This window comes from Sorex araneus, chromosome X, assembly GCF_027595985.1.
Source record: "Sorex araneus isolate mSorAra2 chromosome X, mSorAra2.pri, whole genome shotgun sequence".
NCBI lineage: Eukaryota > Metazoa > Chordata > Mammalia > Eulipotyphla > Soricidae > Sorex > Sorex araneus.
In genome coordinates, this window is record NC_073313.1 from 162,910,983 (window position 1) to 162,930,319 (window position 19,337).

At 55.3% G+C, this 19,337-nt stretch overlaps 1 protein-coding gene and 8 non-coding genes across 13 annotated transcripts; 1 reads left to right on the forward strand and 8 right to left on the reverse strand.

The window, feature by feature from the left end:
* Positions 1 to 1,480: 1,480 nt before the first annotated feature.
* LOC129400603 (small nucleolar RNA SNORD81) lies at positions 1,481 to 1,552 on the reverse strand. The gene has a single exon (XR_008627810.1). It is a non-coding gene; the product is annotated as a small nucleolar RNA SNORD81 (small nucleolar RNA).
* Positions 1,553 to 1,705: 153 nt separating this feature from the next.
* LOC129400655 (small nucleolar RNA SNORD47) lies at positions 1,706 to 1,783 on the reverse strand. Its single transcript, XR_008627844.1, has one exon. It is a non-coding gene; the product is annotated as a small nucleolar RNA SNORD47 (small nucleolar RNA).
* A 596-nt stretch (positions 1,784 to 2,379) lies between these two features.
* LOC129400661 (small nucleolar RNA snR60/Z15/Z230/Z193/J17) lies at positions 2,380 to 2,462 on the reverse strand. The gene has a single exon (XR_008627850.1). It is a non-coding gene; the product is annotated as a small nucleolar RNA snR60/Z15/Z230/Z193/J17 (small nucleolar RNA).
* A 159-nt stretch (positions 2,463 to 2,621) lies between these two features.
* On the reverse strand, positions 2,622 to 2,701 carry LOC129400616 (small nucleolar RNA SNORD79). Its single transcript, XR_008627817.1, has one exon. It is a non-coding gene; the product is annotated as a small nucleolar RNA SNORD79 (small nucleolar RNA).
* A 464-nt stretch (positions 2,702 to 3,165) lies between these two features.
* LOC129400195 (small nucleolar RNA SNORD78) lies at positions 3,166 to 3,231 on the reverse strand. The gene has a single exon (XR_008627514.1). It is a non-coding gene; the product is annotated as a small nucleolar RNA SNORD78 (small nucleolar RNA).
* Positions 3,232 to 3,460: 229 nt separating this feature from the next.
* LOC129400659 (small nucleolar RNA SNORD44) lies at positions 3,461 to 3,521 on the reverse strand. Its single transcript, XR_008627848.1, has one exon. It is a non-coding gene; the product is annotated as a small nucleolar RNA SNORD44 (small nucleolar RNA).
* Positions 3,522 to 3,697: 176 nt separating this feature from the next.
* LOC129400194 (small nucleolar RNA SNORD77) lies at positions 3,698 to 3,763 on the reverse strand. Its single transcript, XR_008627513.1, has one exon. It is a non-coding gene; the product is annotated as a small nucleolar RNA SNORD77 (small nucleolar RNA).
* A 981-nt stretch (positions 3,764 to 4,744) lies between these two features.
* Positions 4,745 to 4,822, reverse strand: LOC129400658 (small nucleolar RNA SNORD74). Its single transcript, XR_008627847.1, has one exon. It is a non-coding gene; the product is annotated as a small nucleolar RNA SNORD74 (small nucleolar RNA).
* Positions 4,823 to 5,271: 449 nt separating this feature from the next.
* On the forward strand, positions 5,272 to 19,167 carry ZBTB37 (zinc finger and BTB domain containing 37). Of its 5 annotated transcripts, none has more exons than XM_055120180.1 (5): positions 5,272 to 5,365; positions 5,880 to 6,023; positions 8,760 to 9,743; positions 14,429 to 14,528; positions 15,681 to 19,167. In XM_055120180.1, exons 3-5 carry the CDS (start codon positions 8,797 to 8,799, stop codon positions 16,167 to 16,169), a joined length of 1,536 nt encoding a protein of 511 aa, XP_054976155.1. In that variant the 5' UTR covers positions 5,272 to 5,365; positions 5,880 to 6,023; positions 8,760 to 8,796; the 3' UTR covers positions 16,170 to 19,167. The 5 variants fall into 5 exon arrangements, with proteins under 5 accessions (XP_054976155.1, XP_054976157.1, XP_054976156.1 ...); XM_055120182.1 differs by having other exon boundaries at positions 8,760 to 9,479; XM_055120181.1 differs by having other exon boundaries at positions 8,763 to 9,743.
* The last annotated feature ends 170 nt before the right edge of the window (positions 19,168 to 19,337 follow it).

Here is a 19,337-nt window from a genome sequence, read left to right on the forward strand (position 1 = left end):
TAGGGACTGAAGGACCAGCCTGGCAGAGGGAGGCTGTGTTAATTCCTGGTGGGTGGTCTCTAAAGTACCTGTTTCAGTGACCCCCCCCCCCCATGAGCGCCTTACATGGGAAGACAACCTAATTGGAAATACAGAAAACAGAACCACCCTTTGGACACTGCTTTGTACTCCTGTAGGTCATGTTGTGGGGGAACGGCTGTAGTGGCTCAGAGGCAAGGAGCTGCTCTCAGCCACTGCCCAGCACTGTTGCCCTAAGGCCTGGGAGATAAAGAGCAGAGCACGTATGCTACGTGCAGAGGCCAGTCTGGGACTCTCAAGCTACTCATTCCCAGCCCCCTTGCAATCACCCCAAGAACCAACAGGTGTGGCAAAACTAGAACTAACCTAGGGTGCGTGACTCAAGTGCTCCTGCGGCCCTGCTGGCCTGTTGGATGATGCACTGCTACACAGCACGCTTCACTGCATGCTTCAGGGAAGCAAGAAACAGCTAGGGCCACCCCAGGGTTCACCCCTGCACTCCACATCATCCTCAGGTACACTACCAGGGGTTGGGGGTTAGGGGCAGGGCAGGAAGACTATCCAACAAATCCTTGAGGGGGCTGGAGTGATAGCACAGCTGAGTAGGGTGTTTGCTTTGCACGTGGCTGTGCAAGGAAAATCCCAGTATCCCATATAGTCCCCAGAGCACCGCCAGAGGTAATTCCTGAGTGCAGAACCAGGATAACCTGAGCATCACTGGGTGTGACCAGAAAAGCAAAGTTATTGTCTTTCCTCTCCCTCCTTCCTCCAATGTTTTTAAAAAAACCCAAGTTCTTTAAGTCGTTTAACAGTACAAGGTCATATACAAGTTTATTTACAAGCACAGTGCAGGGGTTATAGCCCACCTTGCACTTATAATCTCTAGTGGAGTGTCTGCCTTGCAGAGTGCCATGCAAGGGGGCAGTGCTGATCTGTTTGTGTGGCTTTAAAGATCAGGGCACCCCTGGTACACCTAGTGGGGGGCAGCGTCCTGAACCAACAGACCCCACCTGTTCCAAGACCCATTCATGCCGCCACACTGCCTGTAGAGAAAATGCAGTGCTATCCAAGACTGTCTGGATACCTGATTATAATAAACTCTCCAACTAACCCAGATACCTGCACATGGGTACACGTACAGTTACATGTACCCAATTACCAAATTGCATGGCAGCTTGTAAACACCAATGCAGTGGCTGGCTGCCCTGAAACAGCAAATTTGGCTAGTGCTGATGGCAAGTGAGAAAGCACCAAGACACTGATGATACAAGGAAGCCCATTTTTAAACTTTTACATGGATGAGCAGACACACTGGGTAGATTGCTTCAAGTTTATTAGGATTCAATTTGACTTTTATCCAGGTCAGATTTTTATCCTGAAGCTCCACTCAGACCCCTACAAAGAACAAAAAGCTAAGTTTAACCATTTTTTTGCATTTCAAACCTAATGGTATTTTTGAACACAGAATATCAGATCATTTACTGTCATCAAGTCATCAGTGAGAGAGTTCAAGTTGAGATCATCATATATTCTGGATGGAATCTGGGTCACTGATGTCACGGAGCCTCACCTGTCCAATGTTTCCTGGCTAGAACAGTTCATTGCTCTAAGACGTGCCCTGAAAAACAAACAACACATCTAATTACTAACGGGGAAAACCCAAGTGCATTCACAATACTAGTCAAGTAACCTCAGTATAAAAATGGAACGGTTTTGTAAGTGATATCATTCTATCTCATTTGGCAGAATCATAACATCACTGGTTACATCTCAAATATTCATACACATACCGAACATTGGCTTACCTTGACATTTCTTCAGGGAAGCAGATCATCTACCTGTTTTGAAAAAGGTTTGCATTTAAAACTTGACTTTAGGAGTAAGTTAAGAGGTGTCCTCAGTTCTAACGCTGACCAGGTGGTGGCCAGAGCTGGACTTAGGGCTTTTAACTCCGAGCTGAGCCATCTCAGAATCCCCTGTAAGCCCGTTAGGAAAATGCTCTCCTCCTTGGTACATACAGTGGCGGACATTACCACCAATGGGCAAACCAAGTGTTCTAGTTATTTTTCTATGCCAAGGAACGTGATGCACTTATTGAGGCCCTGGCTCCCAGCCCTCGCAACACCAAGAGGTTGGTGCAGGGGAAGATGCGGCTGATTCAGATTCTTACTTCACAGGCCAGGGAGACAGCTCAGAAAACTCACCACCACACAGAGAATGCTTCAGTGAGTCCAGTCCTTGGCAGCACCCTGGTAACCCCCATCCCAGGCACTGAGCAAACCCGAGCACCCCCAGCCCTTACCCCCTAGCATAATAGATATCTAACATTCCCGTCAATCTGCCTAACAGGGTGGTGGTAGCCAGATACATCAGATAGGAGCGAAAGACTTTAATAGTGCTCGTCACTGTTCATCGGCTGAACTATGTGATCATCACGGTATCGGCTCCCACCAGTCCCGCAGCCCACTGAAGTAGCCCCAGGTGCTGTACCTGTCGGCCCCCAGCTCCTCGCCCGATGGCCAGCTTCGCACTTTACACCTGTGGAAAGTTAGGTTAATTCAGAACACTGGGTGATAACAGGCAGATTTCTACAACACCCAAGCAACTGTTTCAGTTTTTGAAAGTCTTCAGTCTTTTTCAGAGAGATTCCCATCTGTATTTTTAAAAATCATCACTAACAGCATCAAATGTAGTAAATATTAAGATTAATGAAACACAAACCCTCAATGATGGTCTTCAATATCTTCACCTAAAAAAAAAAAAAAAACACCATGTGATACAGCAATACGTGAGGTCCTGAACCCACCCTGTACAAGGCTCAGTGGCTTACACCATGCCCCCTTCCTCCGTGGCCTGCAGTACTGCCAGGATTAGCCCCAAACAATTAGCTACGCGCCAAGCACAGTATGATTACTTGTGGATATGTACTTACAGCCTTATGACTGGTATGTTCCCAACTAAAGAGGCAAGTGCCTATGGGAACGGCCCACGAGGTTAAGCAAGAAGAGAACCCTCCTTACCTACACGCCGTCCCAGTCAAGGCCTATCCTCATTTTCATCTGGCAGGATCTAAAATGAAAGTCGAGAATCATCAACCACCAAAACAATAGCCACCAGCCCTTGTCCCTGGCACGGCCTCCACAGGGTCAGTTCAGCCTTAGGTCTGTCTACACGCTCACTTCAGGTCAGACATTTGATCAACATCATAAACAAAAACCCCGTTCAACACGTGCCCAAGTCCACATGCCCTGGCCCGGGGAAGCCAGGCCTCAGCCCGCAGTCAGTGGGGCATGACCGAGACGTCCTCACTCCCTAAGAGGCTGGAGAGACTCACCAGAACATGAGACGACCCGGGCACGCCAGCAGTCAGCCCCACCTAGAAAAGAGATCGGTCTTGAGTGGCAATCAAACTGGATCTTCCCTCCCGGACAGAGCAAGCCCTGCGTCAGGTAGAGCTAATAAGACCTTCACTTTGAGTCAGTCTTTGCTTATCATCATGCAGGCTGCTTGTAAAGCACAGACAGCCCAGCACCACCGGGAAGTCCCCCTGCTTGCACTTCCCTCTTACTTACTCCTTTGTCTTCCAGCCACATCTGTGCAGAACCTAGAAGAAAAAAGGAGGGAGTCAACCTTAATTCGACCCTGCCTGCTCCGTGCAGCCCATCTGCCAGGCCTTCCCAGATACATCAGACATTGGTTCATCTCTTCACAGCCAATCTGCTGAACTATGCAACCATCATCGTATCTGCTTCCGCCCATAGCCCTCAGATGCACCAAGCCAGCCTCCAGATCCAGAGGGGGCATGCCAGCACCCCTTGCAAGCCCAACCCAGGCCGGACCCCTGAGCACTGCCAGGTGTGGCCTCAAAGCAAAAAACTAAATCCAGGGCTGGAGCGATAGCACAGCGGTAGGCCGTTTGCCTTGCACGTGGCTGACCCGGGCTCGACATCCGGCATACCCCGAGCACCGCCAAGGGTGATCCCTGCATGCAATATCGGGAGTAACCCCTGAGCATCGCCATGTGTGACCCAGGGAAAAAAAAAAAAAAAGCAACAGCCCCCCCCCTCCACCCGACTCCCCCAGCTAAGGCTGCAGCCGTTTCTCACCTGCTGGTACCCGTCCATCGCGGGCCGGAGGGTGATGACGCCTGCACCTGGCGAACTTAGCTGGGGTCAGGAGAAACGGCACCTGCGTCAGCGCGAGCGCCGCCCGCACCCCCCAGGAGCCCCCCGCGCGCCCGCGCCCGGCGCCTCAGTCGTGCGAGTAACGGTGGTAGGACGTGTCGTCATCCCCACGGTCAAGAGTAGCAAATATGACGTCATCACTCGGCGCCAACCGCCCGCCTGCAGCCCCCGGCTCTTCCCCCCGCCGCCACTCACCGGGCGGCGGCTGCGGCTCCTCGCGGGGCTCGGCGCTGCGGAGGGGAAACGGGGGAGAAGGCGGTGAGGGGGGACCCCCGCGCCTCGCGAGGGCCGCCTCCTGGCCGCCGGCGGGCCTCAGACAGCAGCGTTCTCAGAAATCCCTTCTGCCCACTACTCTGCGACATCATCGGCGCGACCCCGCCGCCCGCCCCCTGCTCCCGCCCGCGCCCCGCCGCCCGCCCCCTGCTCCCGCCCGCGCCCCGCCGCGCCTCACCTGCTCCGGGGGCTGCTGGCAAACGGCCGCTCCTGCGGGGAGACAGCGGTCAGGGGGCCGCGGGCCGCCCACCCGGAGCCCGCCCGCCGCCCGGCCGCCCTCAGAGCCGTTGGCGTTCATCAGCGCGTCTCGGATGTCCCTACCAACATGGGCTTCATCACCGCGGCCGCGCATCCCCCGACATCGGCCGCCGCGGTGCCCGCAGCGGCCTCCGGGGGGCCCCAACCCCCACGCGGGACTCCCGCGCGACTAACCCCCGCGGCCCGGCCTCGGGGCCGGGAGCCACGCCGCGAGGAGGGAGACGAACCTGTGCGCGCCCGGCGGCAGCCGCGAAAGACCGAGATGGCGGCCCGCGCCCGTATATAAGGCGCTCGCGCCGTGACGTCACGACGCACGCTTCCCGCCGGCGCCGGGCTTTGGAGCCGCTCCCCTCTCGCCGCCTCGGCCAAGCTCGGGCCACGCCCCCGCGGGTGGTGGGCGTGGCCGGGCTGCCCCCACGTGACGCGAGGCCCCGCCCCCGCCCGGCGGCCGAAGAGGAAGAGAAGCGGGGAGGGGGCGCGCGGGCCGCGGCGCGCTGGGGGGAGGGGAGCGGGGGGCGGCGTGAGGGTGACCGATTTCCTTCCGGCACGTCGCCCGCTCCGGGGGAGGAGGTGGGGGGTTTCACTTCCGGGACGGTGTTCCGGCCCATTCCGGCCCATTTCCACCCCCGGAGGTAGGTGCTGCTCCTGCACTGGCTCGGGCCCCGCACGCCCCGTCTGACTGCCCAGCCCGGGGGTCGTGATCGCCGCAGCCTGGCTCCCCCGGAGCGATCAGCTCCTTGCACCTCCCCCCGCACCCTCCCCGACTCTGGGCACTGGGGGGAACCTTGCACCCTCTCGGCCCCCGGCCGGGTGCAGCGGCCGGACCCGCCCCCTCGCCGGGCCCCTCCCTCAGGACCCCGGGGTGGGCGTCCCCGTCCCCCCCTAGGGCGCCTGGACACACCCAGACGCACACACCCACCTCCGGGGCAGCTCCCCGCCCGCCTCCGCCAGAGCCTGGACCCGCTCCCGGGGCGCCGCCCCCTTCCCAGCCCATCCCCCTCCCCCGCGGGTGCGCTCCAGGCACCCCGGACCGCCGCTCGGGAGGGACCCGGGCCCCCTCTCCGCCCGCCCCCACCCCCGCCCCCCCAGCTTCCTAACCCGAGCGGCCAAGCCCCATGCGGACCCCCGATTCTCCCCCTCTTGCAGCTCTCACCCCCTCGTCCGGTGCCGACGCTAGAGACAGACTTTTACTAGGCTCCAAAATTAGAACATCTGAAATTCAGGATGGCATGGACCAAGGCACTTATTGGAGTAAAAGTTGCAAAACAGACAAAAACGCTTTGGAAAAAGGTCAGATTGGCTAAAGTTGGTTCTTGAACGCAGCGTGTGTACGTGTCCCCTCCCCCACCCCCCCACCCCCGCCCCCACCCCCTCTTGGAGTGCAATGCCAGGCAGAACTTTTTGGGGAGCTGGAGGTCTTCCGTGACTGGGATGTCAAACATTGATTAGGAATGAATGCAAACACTTTATTCTATTGGGACCTCGGCAGACCATAGCAACCCTTTGAAGACTGAGGTTGGGGTACTGTTAGCTGAGCGTCTGAATTTTTTTTTGCTTTTGTTTTTTGGGTCACACCCGGAGATACACAGGGGCTACTCCTGGCTTGTGCGCTCAGGAATTACCCCTGGCGGTGCTGGGGGACCATATGGGATGCTGGGAATCGAACCCAGGTCCCCAGAGTGCAAGGCAAGAGACCTACCAGCTCTGCCCCTAGGGAATTCTTTATGCTTCAAAAATTTACCCCCTGAGGTCCGCCAACTTTGAATTTAAATAGAGGCAGATTTCCCTAGCCTTTCCCCGATTGAAGAATGAATTTGTCATCTTGTCTAAGCCTGGTTTGAATCCTGGCAAGTTCTGATATATCCCTAACCTATATCAGGGGTTGAAATCACAGGCTTTTTTATTTTGCTTCCCCCACCCAACTCAAACTTCGAAACAATGGCTGACTTGCAGATGAGTTTTGAGACCCTGTAAAAAATGCTAAACATAATTCATGTAGCATGTAATAAGAGAACAGGTCTACTTTAGCGACCTATGTGGGTAAACTTGCATTTATTCAAAAAGCTTCTTTCTTGCCTCTTCCAAAGAAAAGTTGTTTGGTGAACTTGTATTCAATGTGGGAATGCAAATAATAATAATAATAAGTTCATATCCTTGTCTCCACACACCCCCAGCAAATTCTGATGCTGCGTAGCTTGTTTGTAAAGAAAAATCAGAGCCTGGCTTTAAAGTTTAGAACCCTCATAACTGCATTTTCTTGATAAACTTGAAATGCCTGTTGATACTGCTTTTCCCTCTGAGTAGAAGGAAGCTTTTGATTGGGAACTTTTGACATTTAAGTACATGTTTTTTCTTTCTTTTCTTTCTTTCTTTCTTTCTTTCTTTCTTTCTTTCTTTCTTTCTTTCTTTCTTTCTTTCTTTCTTTCTTTCTTTCTTTCTTTCTCTTTCTTTCTTTCTTTCTTTCTTTCTTTCTCTCTTTTCTTTCTTTCTTTGTTTCTTTCTTTCTTTGTTTCTTTATTTCCTTCTTTTTTTCTTTCTCTTTCCTTCCTTCCTTCCTTTCCTTCTTTCTTTCCTTCTTTCTTTCTCTCTCTCTTTCTTCTTTCTTTCTTTCTTTCTTTCTTTCTTTCTTTCTTTCTTTTCTTTCTTTCTTTCTTTCTTCTTTCTTTCTTTCTCTCTTTCTCTCTTTTTTCTTTCTTTCTCTTCCTTCCTTCCTTCCTTCCTTCCTTCCTTCCTTCCTTCCTTCCTTCCTTCCTTCCTTCCTTCCTTCCTTCCTTCCTTCCTTCCTTTCTCTTTTTGGTGAAACAAGATAGTTTTTAGTGAACGAAACTTGCTCATCAGAAAGATGTGTGAGAGGGGCTGGAGCAATAGCACAGCGGGGAGGGTGTTTGCCTTGCACACGGCCGACCCGGGTTTGATTCCCAGCATCCCATAGGGTCCCCTGAGCACCACCAGGAGTGATTCCTGAGGCAGAGCCAGGAGGAACCCCTGTGCATCGCCGGGTGGGACCCAAAAAGCAAAAAAAAAAAAAAAAAAGAAAGAAAGGTGTGTGAGGGACCAGAGTGAATATAGCGGGTACGGTGCTTCTCTTGCACACAGCCTACCAGGGTTCGATCTCCAATTTCGGTGTCCCATATTTGTTGTCCCCAAGCCGCACTAGAGGAGTCCCTGAACACAGAGGAGTAAGCCTGGCTGAGAAACACCAGGCATGACTCGCAAGCTCGCAAGCACAACCAAACACACCAAAAAAAAAAAAAAAAAAGAGAAGAGAGAAAGAGAAGTATGTGTTCAAGAGAGAGCCGGGGCGTCTTCAGTGTGGAAATAAGCAAAGAAACAGATAAGCAAGCAGACATACATATTCAAAGGAGCATGCGGCCTAGAGAGCCTTGTAGATGCTATATTTGTTGTTTCTGGGTCACCCGCCTGGCAGTGCCCAGGGTTCTGCACTCAGGGATCACTCCAGGCGGTGCTCAGGGGACCCGATGGGATGCCGGGGATTGAACCCCGGTGGCTGTGTGCGGCCAACACCCTCCTTGCTAGACTTTTGCACCAGCCTCTGTATTTCTTGTTTGTGGTTTTTTTTTGGGGGGGGGACTTTTTTTTTTTTTTGCTTTTTGGGTCACACCCGGTGATGCACAGGGCTCACTCCTGGCTCATGCACTCAGGAATCATCACCCCTGGCGGTGCTCAGGGGACCATATGGGATGCTGGGATTTGAACCCGGGCCGGCCACGTGCAAGGCAAACGCCCTACCCGCTGTGCTATCACTCCAGCCCCGGGTGGTGGGGGGGAACTTTTGTAAGCAGTGCTCAGGGGTTCCTCCTGGCTCAGCACTCAGGAATCACTCCTGGCGGTGCTCTGGGGACCCTATGGGATGCCGGGGATCGAACCCAGGTCGGGCGTGTGCAAGGCCAACACCCTCCCCGCTGTGCTAGCGCTCCGGGGACCCCCCCATTCATGCTCTTTCTCAGTGAGCTCCAGGGATGGAAACCCAATGAGCACTCATGCGACTCCGGCTTCCTCTTCCAGCAGGGCTGAATGCCTGCCTCCACCCCCAGGCCCCACCATGGAGAAGGGCGGGAACATCCAGCTGGAGATCCCCGATTTCAGTAACTCCGTCCTGAGCCACCTGAACCAGCTGCGCATGCAAGGCCGCCTCTGCGACATCGTGGTGAACGTGCAGGGCCAGGCGTTCCGGGCGCACAAGGTGGTGCTGGCCGCCAGCTCGCCCTACTTCCGCGACCACATGTCCCTGACCGAGATGAACACCGTGTCCATCTCCGTCATCAAGAACCCCACGGTGTTCGAGCAGCTCCTGTCCTTCTGCTACACCGGCCGAATCTGCCTGCAGCTGGCCGACATCATCAGCTACCTGACGGCCGCCAGCTTCCTGCAGATGCAGCACATCATCGACAAGTGCACGCAGATCCTGGAGGGCATCCACTTCAAGATCAACGTGGCCGAGGTGGAGGCCGAGCTCGGCCAGCCGCGGACCAAGCACCCCGCCGAGCGCCCGCCGGAGTCCCCCCGGCGGACGCCCGGCCTCGGCCACGGCCACTCCCTCAGCCCGCGCCTGAACACCCCGCAGTGCGGCCGGCGGGGGGGCCCGGCTGGCGGCGGCGGCGGCGGCCTGCTGGACCTGCGGGAGCTCAGCCCGCCCGAGGAGTCCACCAGCCCGCAGCTCATCGAGCCCAGCTCGGACGTGGAGAGCCGCGAGACCATCCTGCGCATCAACCGGGCTGGCCAGTGGTACGTGGAGACGGGCGTGGCCGACCGCGGCGTGGGCAGCGACGGCGAGGTGCGGGTGCTGGGCACCGTGCATATCAAGACTGAGAACCTGGAGGAGTGGCTGGGGCCCGAGAACCAGCCCTCGGGCGAGGACGGGAGCAGCGCCGAGGAGGTCACGGCCATGGTGATTGACACCACGGGGCCCAGCTCCGTGGGGCCCGAGACTTACGCCTTGGGGTCTTCCGGGGCCCAGGTGGCGCGGCCCACCAGCAGCGAAATTGACAGGTGAGTGGCTTGCTGGGCCCGTGTCGTGGGCCACCAGCGGCCAGGCCCGCAGTGGCTGCCCGGGGCCTGAGTCATAGGGAGGGAGACGACCCGGGTTCGATTCCTGGCATCCTATATGGTCCCCCGCGCACCGCCAAGGAGCATTGCTGGGTGTGACCCAAAAAGGAAAAAAGAAGTGTCTGCCTGACCCCATGTCCCAGATCCCGCGTGTCTGTGCAAAATAAGCTGACACTTAAGGGGGCTGGAGTGACAAGACAGCGGGGAGGGTCCTGCCTTGCATGCAGCTGAGCCAGGTTTACCCCAGATGGTCCCCCCCCCGCCCCCAGAAGCCCCACCAGGAGTGATCCCCGAGTGTAGAGTCAGGAGTAGCCTCTGAGCATTGCCGGATGTGGCCCCCAAACGAAAACAAAACCCTGAGGAAGCGAGAGTCACATTCGTCTCCAGAAAAAGCAAGCGCTCGGTCCCCCAGAAGGGACGGTGTCCTGTCCCAAGCACTCAGGTTAAGTCAGACCCTCCCGTGGGTCAGACTGGCCCCGTCGCAGCTGGCACGATAGGGCAGCGGGGAGGGCGTGTGCCTTGCAGGTACCAACTGGGGTTCGATCTCCGGCATCACGTAAGGTCAGCCTGAGCACCACGGGAGTGATCCCCGAGTGCAGAGCCAGGAGTCAGTCCTGAGCACTGCCCCGGGTGGCGCCCCCAAAAGACAAAACAGATGCAGACCTGTCGCTGCCAGGGCCACCGCTGATGCCAGGAAGAGGGCAGAGCTTCTGCTGTGACCCAGGCACGCCTGCCCCAGCCAGAAGACATCCAGTGCCATAAGCGGTTTGGCTTCTAAAATTACTCCATGCCGATGAAGAATAATTTCGTAAATCATGGTATCTTAAAAATGGAAAAACTTCTTTTGTTTTTCTTTTTGGGTCCCACCTGGCGATGCTCGGGGGTCACTCCTGGCTCTGCACTCAGGAATCACTCCTGGCGGTGCTCGGGGGACCCTATGGGATGCTGGGAATAGAACCTGGGTCAGCCGCGTGCAAGGCCAACGCCCTCCCCGCTGTGCTGTCGCTCCAGCCCCAAAATGAAGAAACTTTTGGAAAGGGCTGAAGAGTTTGCCTTGCATGTGGCTGACCCGGGTTCGATTCTCCAGCATCCCCTAGGGTCCCCTGAGCGCAGAACTAGGAGTAAACCCTGAGCATCGCCCAGGTGGGGCCCAAAAACCAAAAAGGAAAAAAAATAAAGTCGATAGTGATCAATGAAAGCTAAAGAAGCTGTGATTTGGATTTTCCTCTGGACATACGTCTGGGTCATGAGTCATGGAAATTGGGAGAATCCACCATCTCTCTGACTTGGTTTGAGGGTTTTCCTTCTCGTGACCTTGAGATGGACTGTACTCGAGACCCCAGTGCTGTTTGACCTGTGCCGGAACTAGCAGCCGAAGTGCAGAGACGTCTCATCTCTGTAACTTGCCCCAACACTCTGAAATAGTTCTGGGGCCACACTCCGCGGTGCCCAGGGGTCACTCCTGGTGAGACGCCTGTGGGATGTCGGAGAGTGAACCTGGCTGTGCCCTCCCAGAGCCGGGTGGGGGGGGGGGTCGGGAAACCGGGGACCCGCGTAGTGATGCAAAAGAAACTCAATTCTTTTTTTTTTTTTAATTTTATTGAATCACCGTGAGATAGTTACAGGCTTTCATGTCTGGGTTACAATCTCACAATGATCAAACACCCATCCCTCCACCAGTGCACATTCCCCACCACCAATATCCCGGGTATACCCCCCTTCCCCACCCTCCCCCTGCCTCCATGGCAGACAATATTCCCCATACTCTCTCTCTCCTTTGGGGCATTATGGCTTGCAACACAGACACTGAGAGGTCATCATGTTTGGTCCATTATCTCCTTTCGGCATGCATCTCCCATCCCAACTGGTTCCTCCAGCCATTTTATTGCTTGTTATAATTCACACTAAAAAATTACTCATATTGGGCCAGAGCGATAGCACAGCAGGTAGGGCATTTGCCTGGCACGCGGCCGACCCAGGTTCGATCCTCGGCATCCCATAGGGTCCCCCAAGCACCACCAGGAGTAATTCCTGAGTGCAAAGCCAGGAGGAACCCCTGAGCATCGCTGGGTGTGACCCAAAAAGCAAAAAAAAAAAAAAAATTACTCTTATATTAATAATTCCCTTTGTCGTGGGGGTTGTTGCTTAGATATAGGGGGTGGCACATGCATACTGGCTGTCTGGGGTTACACAGGTGCTGACTCTCTGAGGTTGCACAAGTTCTGTCTCTCTGAGGTCAGCCAGCACCTGTGCAACCTCAGAAACTCAATTCTAGGAGTGCACGGGCAGAGTGAATGCCTGGCCGTGTGGGAGGGCCGGAGTTTGAGCCCCAGCCTTCCTCACGGCCCCTTGCCCCGGTGCTGCCTGAGGGGGTCCCTGTGGAGGATAGAAAAATGATTGACCCAGTTTTCCCGTCTCTTCTTACACGACCTCCGGGTACTTACGTAAGCAGAGAAGCTTATATTTAGCCTTCGCACTTCAGCAAGTCATACGATCTCTGCATTAGGTTGTTTTGTATTTCTTAAATTTATTGGGGCAGAATCTGCCCTTAGGTGGCGGGGCTGGGGGACGGTGTTTGGGTCACACCTGGCGGTGCTCAGGGCTGACTCCTGGCTCAGTGCTCAGGGATCACTCCTGCTCAGGACTGTACTGGGTACCAGGGATAGAGCTGGGGTCCACCACGTGCAAGGCAAGCGTCTAAACTGTCATGTTATTGCTCTACCTGATCCCCCAGCCCCTGTGCCCTGCGGTGGTGGGGGGGATGGAGTGGGGGGGGGAATCAGATTCTGCTTTCTTGTTTTGGGGCCACACCTGGTGTTGCTCAGGGCTTACTTAGGGTTCCGTGCTCTCCGGATCATTCCTGGTGGGCTGGGGGTACCCTATGGGATGGTGGGGATCAAGCCCTCGTTGACCATGTGCAAGGCAGATGCCCACCCCAATCGCTGGAGATCAGTCCAGCCCCTCGGTCCTATACTGGGAAGACTACTTAGCATGAGAAGTACTTAGATGGGAGGGATTACTTAGCAATCCTTTTCCTTTCCTTGGGTAGAGCATAGAGGGGGATGTAATCACTTTTTCTTTTTTCTTTTTAAATTTTTTTTTTTGGAGGGGGTCACACCCGGCGTTGCACAGGGGTTACTCCTGGCTCATGCGCTCAAGAATTACTCCTGGCGGTGCTTGGGGGACCCTATGGGATGCTGGGAATCAAACCTGGACACGCCCTTCCCACTGTGCTGTCACTCCAGCCCCACTTTTTAATTTTTCTTTTCTTTTTTTTTTTTTTGGTTTTTGGGTCACACCCGGCAATGCACAGGGGTCACTCCTGGCTCTGCACTCAGGAATTACCCTTGGCGGTGCTCAGGGGACCCTATGGGATGCTGGGAATTGAACCCGGGTTGGCCACGTGCAAGGCAAATGCCCTCCCCGCTGTGCTATTTCTCCAGGCCCCTAAGTTTCTTTATTTTATAAAGTAGTTTATGGTATTTCATTACATTTATTTATTTACTTATTTATTTTACGGTGGGGGACAGGGACGGAGGTCATCCTGGGGACCAAACCCAGAGCCTCATGTAAGGCAGGTAGATGCTCACAGCTAAATCCAGTTCCTTTTTCCTTTTTTTTTTTGCTTTTTTTGGGGCACACCCGGCGATGCTCAGGGGTTCCTCCTGGCTCTGCACTGAGGGATCACTCCTGACAGCACTTGGCGAACCCTTTGGGATGCCGGGGATTGAACCCGGGTCGGCCGCGTGCAAGGCAAACACCCTCCCGGCTGCCTGTCCCTCCGGCCCCGTCACTTTTCTTTTTCTTTTTTCCCAAGATATTTTTTTATTGAATCGCTGTGAGATGGACCCTTACAGAGCTGTTCATGGTTGGGTTTCAGTCATGCAGTGCTCCAACACCCGTCCCTCCACCAGGGCACGGTTCCCAGCACCAGTGTCCCCAGGGTCCCTCCCGTCACCCCCCACCTGCCTCTTCTTCTCTCTCCCTCCATTTCTCTCCCTCTTTCTCTCCCTCTCTCTCTCTCCCCCCTCTCCCTCTCTTCCTCCCTCTCTCCCTCTCTGTCCCTCTCTCTCCCTTTCCCTCCCTCTCTCTCTCTGTCTCTTTCTCTCCCTCTCCCTCCCTCTCTGTCCCTCCCTTTCTCTCTTTCTCTCTCCGTGTCTCTTTCTCCCTCCCTCTCTCCCTCTCTCCTCCTCTCCTCTCTCTCCCTCTCTCCCTCTCTCTTCCTCTCCCTCCCTTTCTCTCTCCCTCTCTCTCCCTCCCCCTCTCTTCTTCCCTCTCTCTCTCTCCCTCCCTCTCTGTCCCTCCCTTTCTCTCTCTTTCTCTCTCCCTCCCTCTCTTTCTCTCCTTCTCTCTCTCCCTTTCCCTCTCTCTCCTCCCTCTCCCTCCCTTTCTCTCCTTCTCCCTCCCTCTCTCCCTCCCTCTCCTTCCCTCCCTCTCTCTCCCTCTCTTTCTCTCTCTCTCTCCCTCCCCCCCTTGGGCCCTGGGGTCTGCAGTGTGGACACTGAGAGGTTGCTGTGTATGTATATCCCTTTACCCACTTTGAACACTGGGTTCCTGCCCGGCCGTCACTCTGCAGCGCGCGACAGTCCTCTCCCTGGGCGCCCGGCGTCATGCTTGTCCTCCCGCAGGTTCAGCCCGTCCGGCAGTGTGGTGACCCTGACCGAGAGACACCGCGCCCGGAGTGAGTCTCCAGGGAGAATGGACGAGCCGAAGCAGCCCTGCTCGCAGGTACACGGGCGTGAGGGGGTGACGCCACGTGCGGCCCTGGGGAGTCTCAACCCTCTGCTTGGTCACAGTTCCTGGGGCATGTTTCAGGGTGGGGGAGGGGAGGGTGCCGGGTCGGTCGTGTGCAAGGCGAGCACCTTCCCTGCCGAGCCCCCTCTCGGCCCCCATCATCTCTGCTTCTCTTCCTTTTCTTATTGGGTCACACCCAGCGATGCTCAGGGCTGACTCCTGGCTCTGTGCTCAGGGCTGACTCCTGGCTCTGTGCTCAGGGCTGACTCCTGGCTCTGTGCTCAGGGCTGACGCCTGGCTCTGTGCTCAGGGCTCACTCCCAGCTCTATGCTCAGGGCTGACTCCCGACTCTATGCTCAGGGCTGACTCCTGGCTCTGTGCTCAGGGCTTACTCCCAGCTCTGTGCTTAGGGTAAACTCCCAGCTCTGTGCTCAGGGCTGACTCCTGACTTTGTACTCAGGACTGACTCCTGGCTCTGTGCTCAGGACTGACTCCTGGCTCTGTGTTCAGGGATGATTCCTAGCTCTGTGCTCAGGGCTCACTTTAGGCTCTGCTTGGGGATCACTCCTGGTTCTGTGCTCAGGGCTGACTCCTGGCTCAGTGCCTAGGGACAGCTCCTCGCAGCCCTCAGGAATCACTCCTAGCAGTGCTCCGGGCTTACTGCGGGATCTGGCAGTGCTCAGGGCTGACTTCTGGCTTTGCACTCAGGAATCACTCCTGGCGGTGCCCAGGGGACCAGATGGATCAAACCCAGGCTGGCTGCGTGCAAGGCAGCTGCCCTCCCCGCTGTGCTATCGCGCCAGCCTGTCATCTCTGCTTTCTGGGAGCAACTGATTTCCTGTTTGGCCAACCTGCTAAACGCCAGCAGATGGGCCGGAGTCATAGCACAGCCGGGAGGGCGTTGGCCTTGCATGTGGCTGACCCGGGTTCGACGTGGGCACCTCCAGCGGTAATTCCTGAGTGCAGAGCCAGGAGGAACCCCTGAGCATCACTGTGGGTGTGACTCAAAGAGCTCTACCCCCCCCCAAAAAAAAAAAAGCAGAGTGCGAGCTAACCACTGCACTCTCCTCCCCCGCGTCCGCTCACTGTGTTTGTTCTTCCCCGCGACCCCCCTGATCCCCCCCTTCACCCTCCCGCCTGGTACAGGTGGAGGAGTCGGCCATGATGGGCGTCAGCGGCTACGTGGAGTATCTCCGCGAGCAGGAGGTGTCGGAGCGGTGGTTCCGCTACAACCCGCGGCTGACCTGCATCTACTGCGCCAAGTCCTTCAACCAGAAGGGCAGCCTGGACCGCCACATGCGCCTGCACATGGGCATCACCCCCTTCGTGTGCCGCATGTGCGGCAAGAAGTACACGCGCAAGGACCAGCTGGAGTACCACATCCGCAAGCACACGGGCAACAAGCCCTTCCACTGCCACGTGTGCGGCAAGAGCTTCCCGTTCCAGGCCATCCTGAACCAGCACTTCCGCAAGAACCACCCGGGCTGCGTCACCCTGGAGGGCGCGCACAGCATCTCCCCCGAGACCACCGTCACGTCGCGGGGCCCGGCCGAGGAGGGGTCCCCGTCGCAGGAGGAGCCGTCGGGGGCCGGGGAGACGGCGCCCGGCTCGGTGTCCACCACGGGCCCCGACTGAAACGTGGGGGGGGAGGGGGCGGCACCTCCCCCTCCCCCCTGGGCCGTCAGCCGCGGGCGCCGGGGCCACGGGCTGGTCCTGCGATTCACAAAACGCCACGTCGCGCGCCCGGACGCCGCCGCCGCCACGCCCCGGGGGTCGCCCCACTGAGGGGGTCCGCCACGGCATCCGTCCGTCCGTCTGCGCCTCCGTCCCCACCTCACACTTGGGAAAAAAATAAGCAAATCAACCTTCTAATTCAGGGATCAACAGCCTTGGTTTGTTAACTTTATAAGAAGACGAAGAAAAAAAAACAAAAACAGTTCATTTTTTTGTTTGTTTGTTTGTTTGGTTTTGTAATGAAACACCGACCAACGGTCACTGCCCCCAGCAGACCTGTTTGAACACTGTACTCGGGTCCCCCAGCGTCTCCCGCAATGGTCAGGGCATTGCCCAGGTCTACAGAACCGTGAAGGAGCCTTGATCGGAATCAGCCGAGCCAATTCAGGACCCCCCGAGGGGGAGGGACCCGTCGCCCCCCCACCCCACCTGCCTTCCCAGCTGGAATCCACAGCGACGCTTTTCCAGACGGGATCCATCCTGTGGCTCTGTGGCCAAGACAACACCTGCTCTTCAGCCTGTTGATGGGTCTGCGGCCACCACTGAGGCACCGTGGCCTGGTGGGCAAGTGGTACCTCGAAGCACTTTAGACAACAGGAAGTCGAAGGAAGAATCAGCCCCGGGTTCCTGGCAGACCCACCAGCTGTCTGGTTGCCTGCGTGAGTGGTCCCCGGGGCCTGGAGACCGGGAGGGGCATTGGGAAGCGTTTCTGTTTCGAGAATCGAGAATGGCTCGGCCGCGGGGTGTCGGAGGGCTTTTGGGGTGGGGGGGCGGCGGGGGGGTTCCCTGGGCGTTAGGAGTGAAGGGCTGGAGTCCAGGTGGAGTCGCGTGTCCAGGCTGACGACCAAAGCTTCATCCGGGCTCTGGACTCCTGGGGTCACGCCATAGCAATATTGTCCATCCAAAATGTCACTTTCCAGGAAAAGGGAAAAGAAGGAAAAAAAAAAAAAGAGCCTGTATTGTATTTTTAAAGCTACAGGCCTCCAGTTTGATAACTTTTATAGGATGTTTTAAACACGATTTTCCCCCACCACACACATACACACACACACACACACACACACACTCGATCGTTGTGGCGAAAGAAATTCAACGCTTGGGTTCTCGCCGCAATCCATCCCTTCCACTCGTGTGACAGACTCTATTTTTAGTCCCCTAGAGGCACCTCACTAAATCGTCTCTTGTCTGTGGCGCACACTCCAAGAACTTCACTTTGGAACTTTGGAACAGTACACTACAGGGCACTGACCAGAACCTCACACGCACGCACGGACACAGGCATACACGCGCGCGCGCGCGCGCGCGCGCGCACACACACACACACACACACACACACACACGGCATAGACACGTTGCAATAAACGACCAAGGGATCGATTTTGATCAGGTTTGGTTACTTAATCATTCCCAAGCTTTGGAAACTGTCAAGGGACCCTTTTTTTGGTCATTCTGGGCATTTCTGCGATTCTTAATCCAGCACTGAGAGTCAGAAGGAACTTACCAAATGACATGAAGCTTTACATGTCCTGCCGTGGATGCAGAGAAGGGGGGCGAGGAGAGGGGAGGGGGAGCTGTCCACAGAGAGTCAGCCCCGCAGAAAGAAAAGACACCTCCAGCTTCTCTGGATTGATCGGGACCTTTTTTTTGTTTTGTTTTTATCTTTGTTTTAGTATTTAAGTAGGTAGGTGTTTAAAGGATTATTTTTGCAGAGGCCTGGGTGATTGCAAAAGGATTGAGGAGAGGGCGTGGTGTCTGGTACTTCCAGGCTCTGGGTGACCAACAGTTTGCTCCCTCCCTCGGAGGGGCTAAACTTGGAAGGCGGGGAGGAGGGGGTGACATCTCTGCTCATGAGTTCCAGTGCAACAGGTAATTTAAGCTCTCTGAGAATTGCACTTCCTCCGATAAGCTGGACCTTCATGCTAGCAAAAACGGTTGTCTTCTGGAAAAAAAACAAAAAAAAAACAGAAATGAATCTTTAAATAGGGATATAATGATGCTATCACTGACTAAGAGCCTGGCTTATTATTTTTATTATTATTTTGGTTGGTTGATGTGGGTTTTTGGGCTATGCACGGCGATGCTCCTGGGTTCCTCCTGGCGGCGCTTGGGGGACCGTGGGGCGTGCCAGGGATCGAACCCGGGTTGGCTGTGTGCAAAGCGAACGCCCTCCCAGCTGTGCGATCTCTCTGGCCCAGCGCCTGACTTCTTAGAGGCCATGGGGAAGCTCTATTTATTTGCTATGTAATTGGTCTTTAGGAGAGGAACAGGCATTTTCTTTAGTTGGGAAAAGGAAAACGTAGCCAGAGGCTACTTTAGGACCAGCTTAATGGAGTTGGAAAAAAAACAAGGAAATCTCTAGGGAAATCCAGTTACAATTGGTAATCCAATATTTCCGGGAGCAGATGTTACAAGTGCATAAAATGATAAATTGTTGCTGCTTTTGATACAACTTCAAACAAAGCCTACCAAAAATGTTGCTTTCTTTTTTTTTTTTTTTTTTTTAATCCTTGGCTTTGTGAGTCACGCCCGGTGATGCTCAGGGGTTGCCCCTGGCTCTGCACTCAGGAATCACTCCTGGTGGTGCTCATGGGATGCTGGGAATCGAACCCCCGTCGGCCACGTGCAAGGCAAATGCCCTCCCCGCCGGACCATACCAAAAAACGTTCAAGTCTCTTCTCCTTTGAAGAAGTAGTTTGCTGGAGAGTTCTTTAGTGTTTGCTTACAGTTATTTGTGTGTGTGTGTGTGTGTGTTTTGTTTGTTTTTTTTTTTATGTGAAAAAAAAGAGCTTTGCAGCTCTTACCACATCACGGTCAAGTACAGTGACTTTTGTAAAGCGGAACTGCTGCATTCGCTAGTTTCAGCCACACACATTTGTTTTTTGTTTTTTTTTTTTTAAAAAAAAACGTGTTTTCTTTATTTTATTTTTTTTTTTTTTGCTTTTTGGGTCACACCCGGCGATGCACAGGGGTTACTCCTGGCTCTTCACTCAGGAATTACCCCTGGCGGTGCTCAGGGGACCATATGGGATGCTGGGATTAGAACCCGGGTCGGCCGCGTGCAAGGCAAAC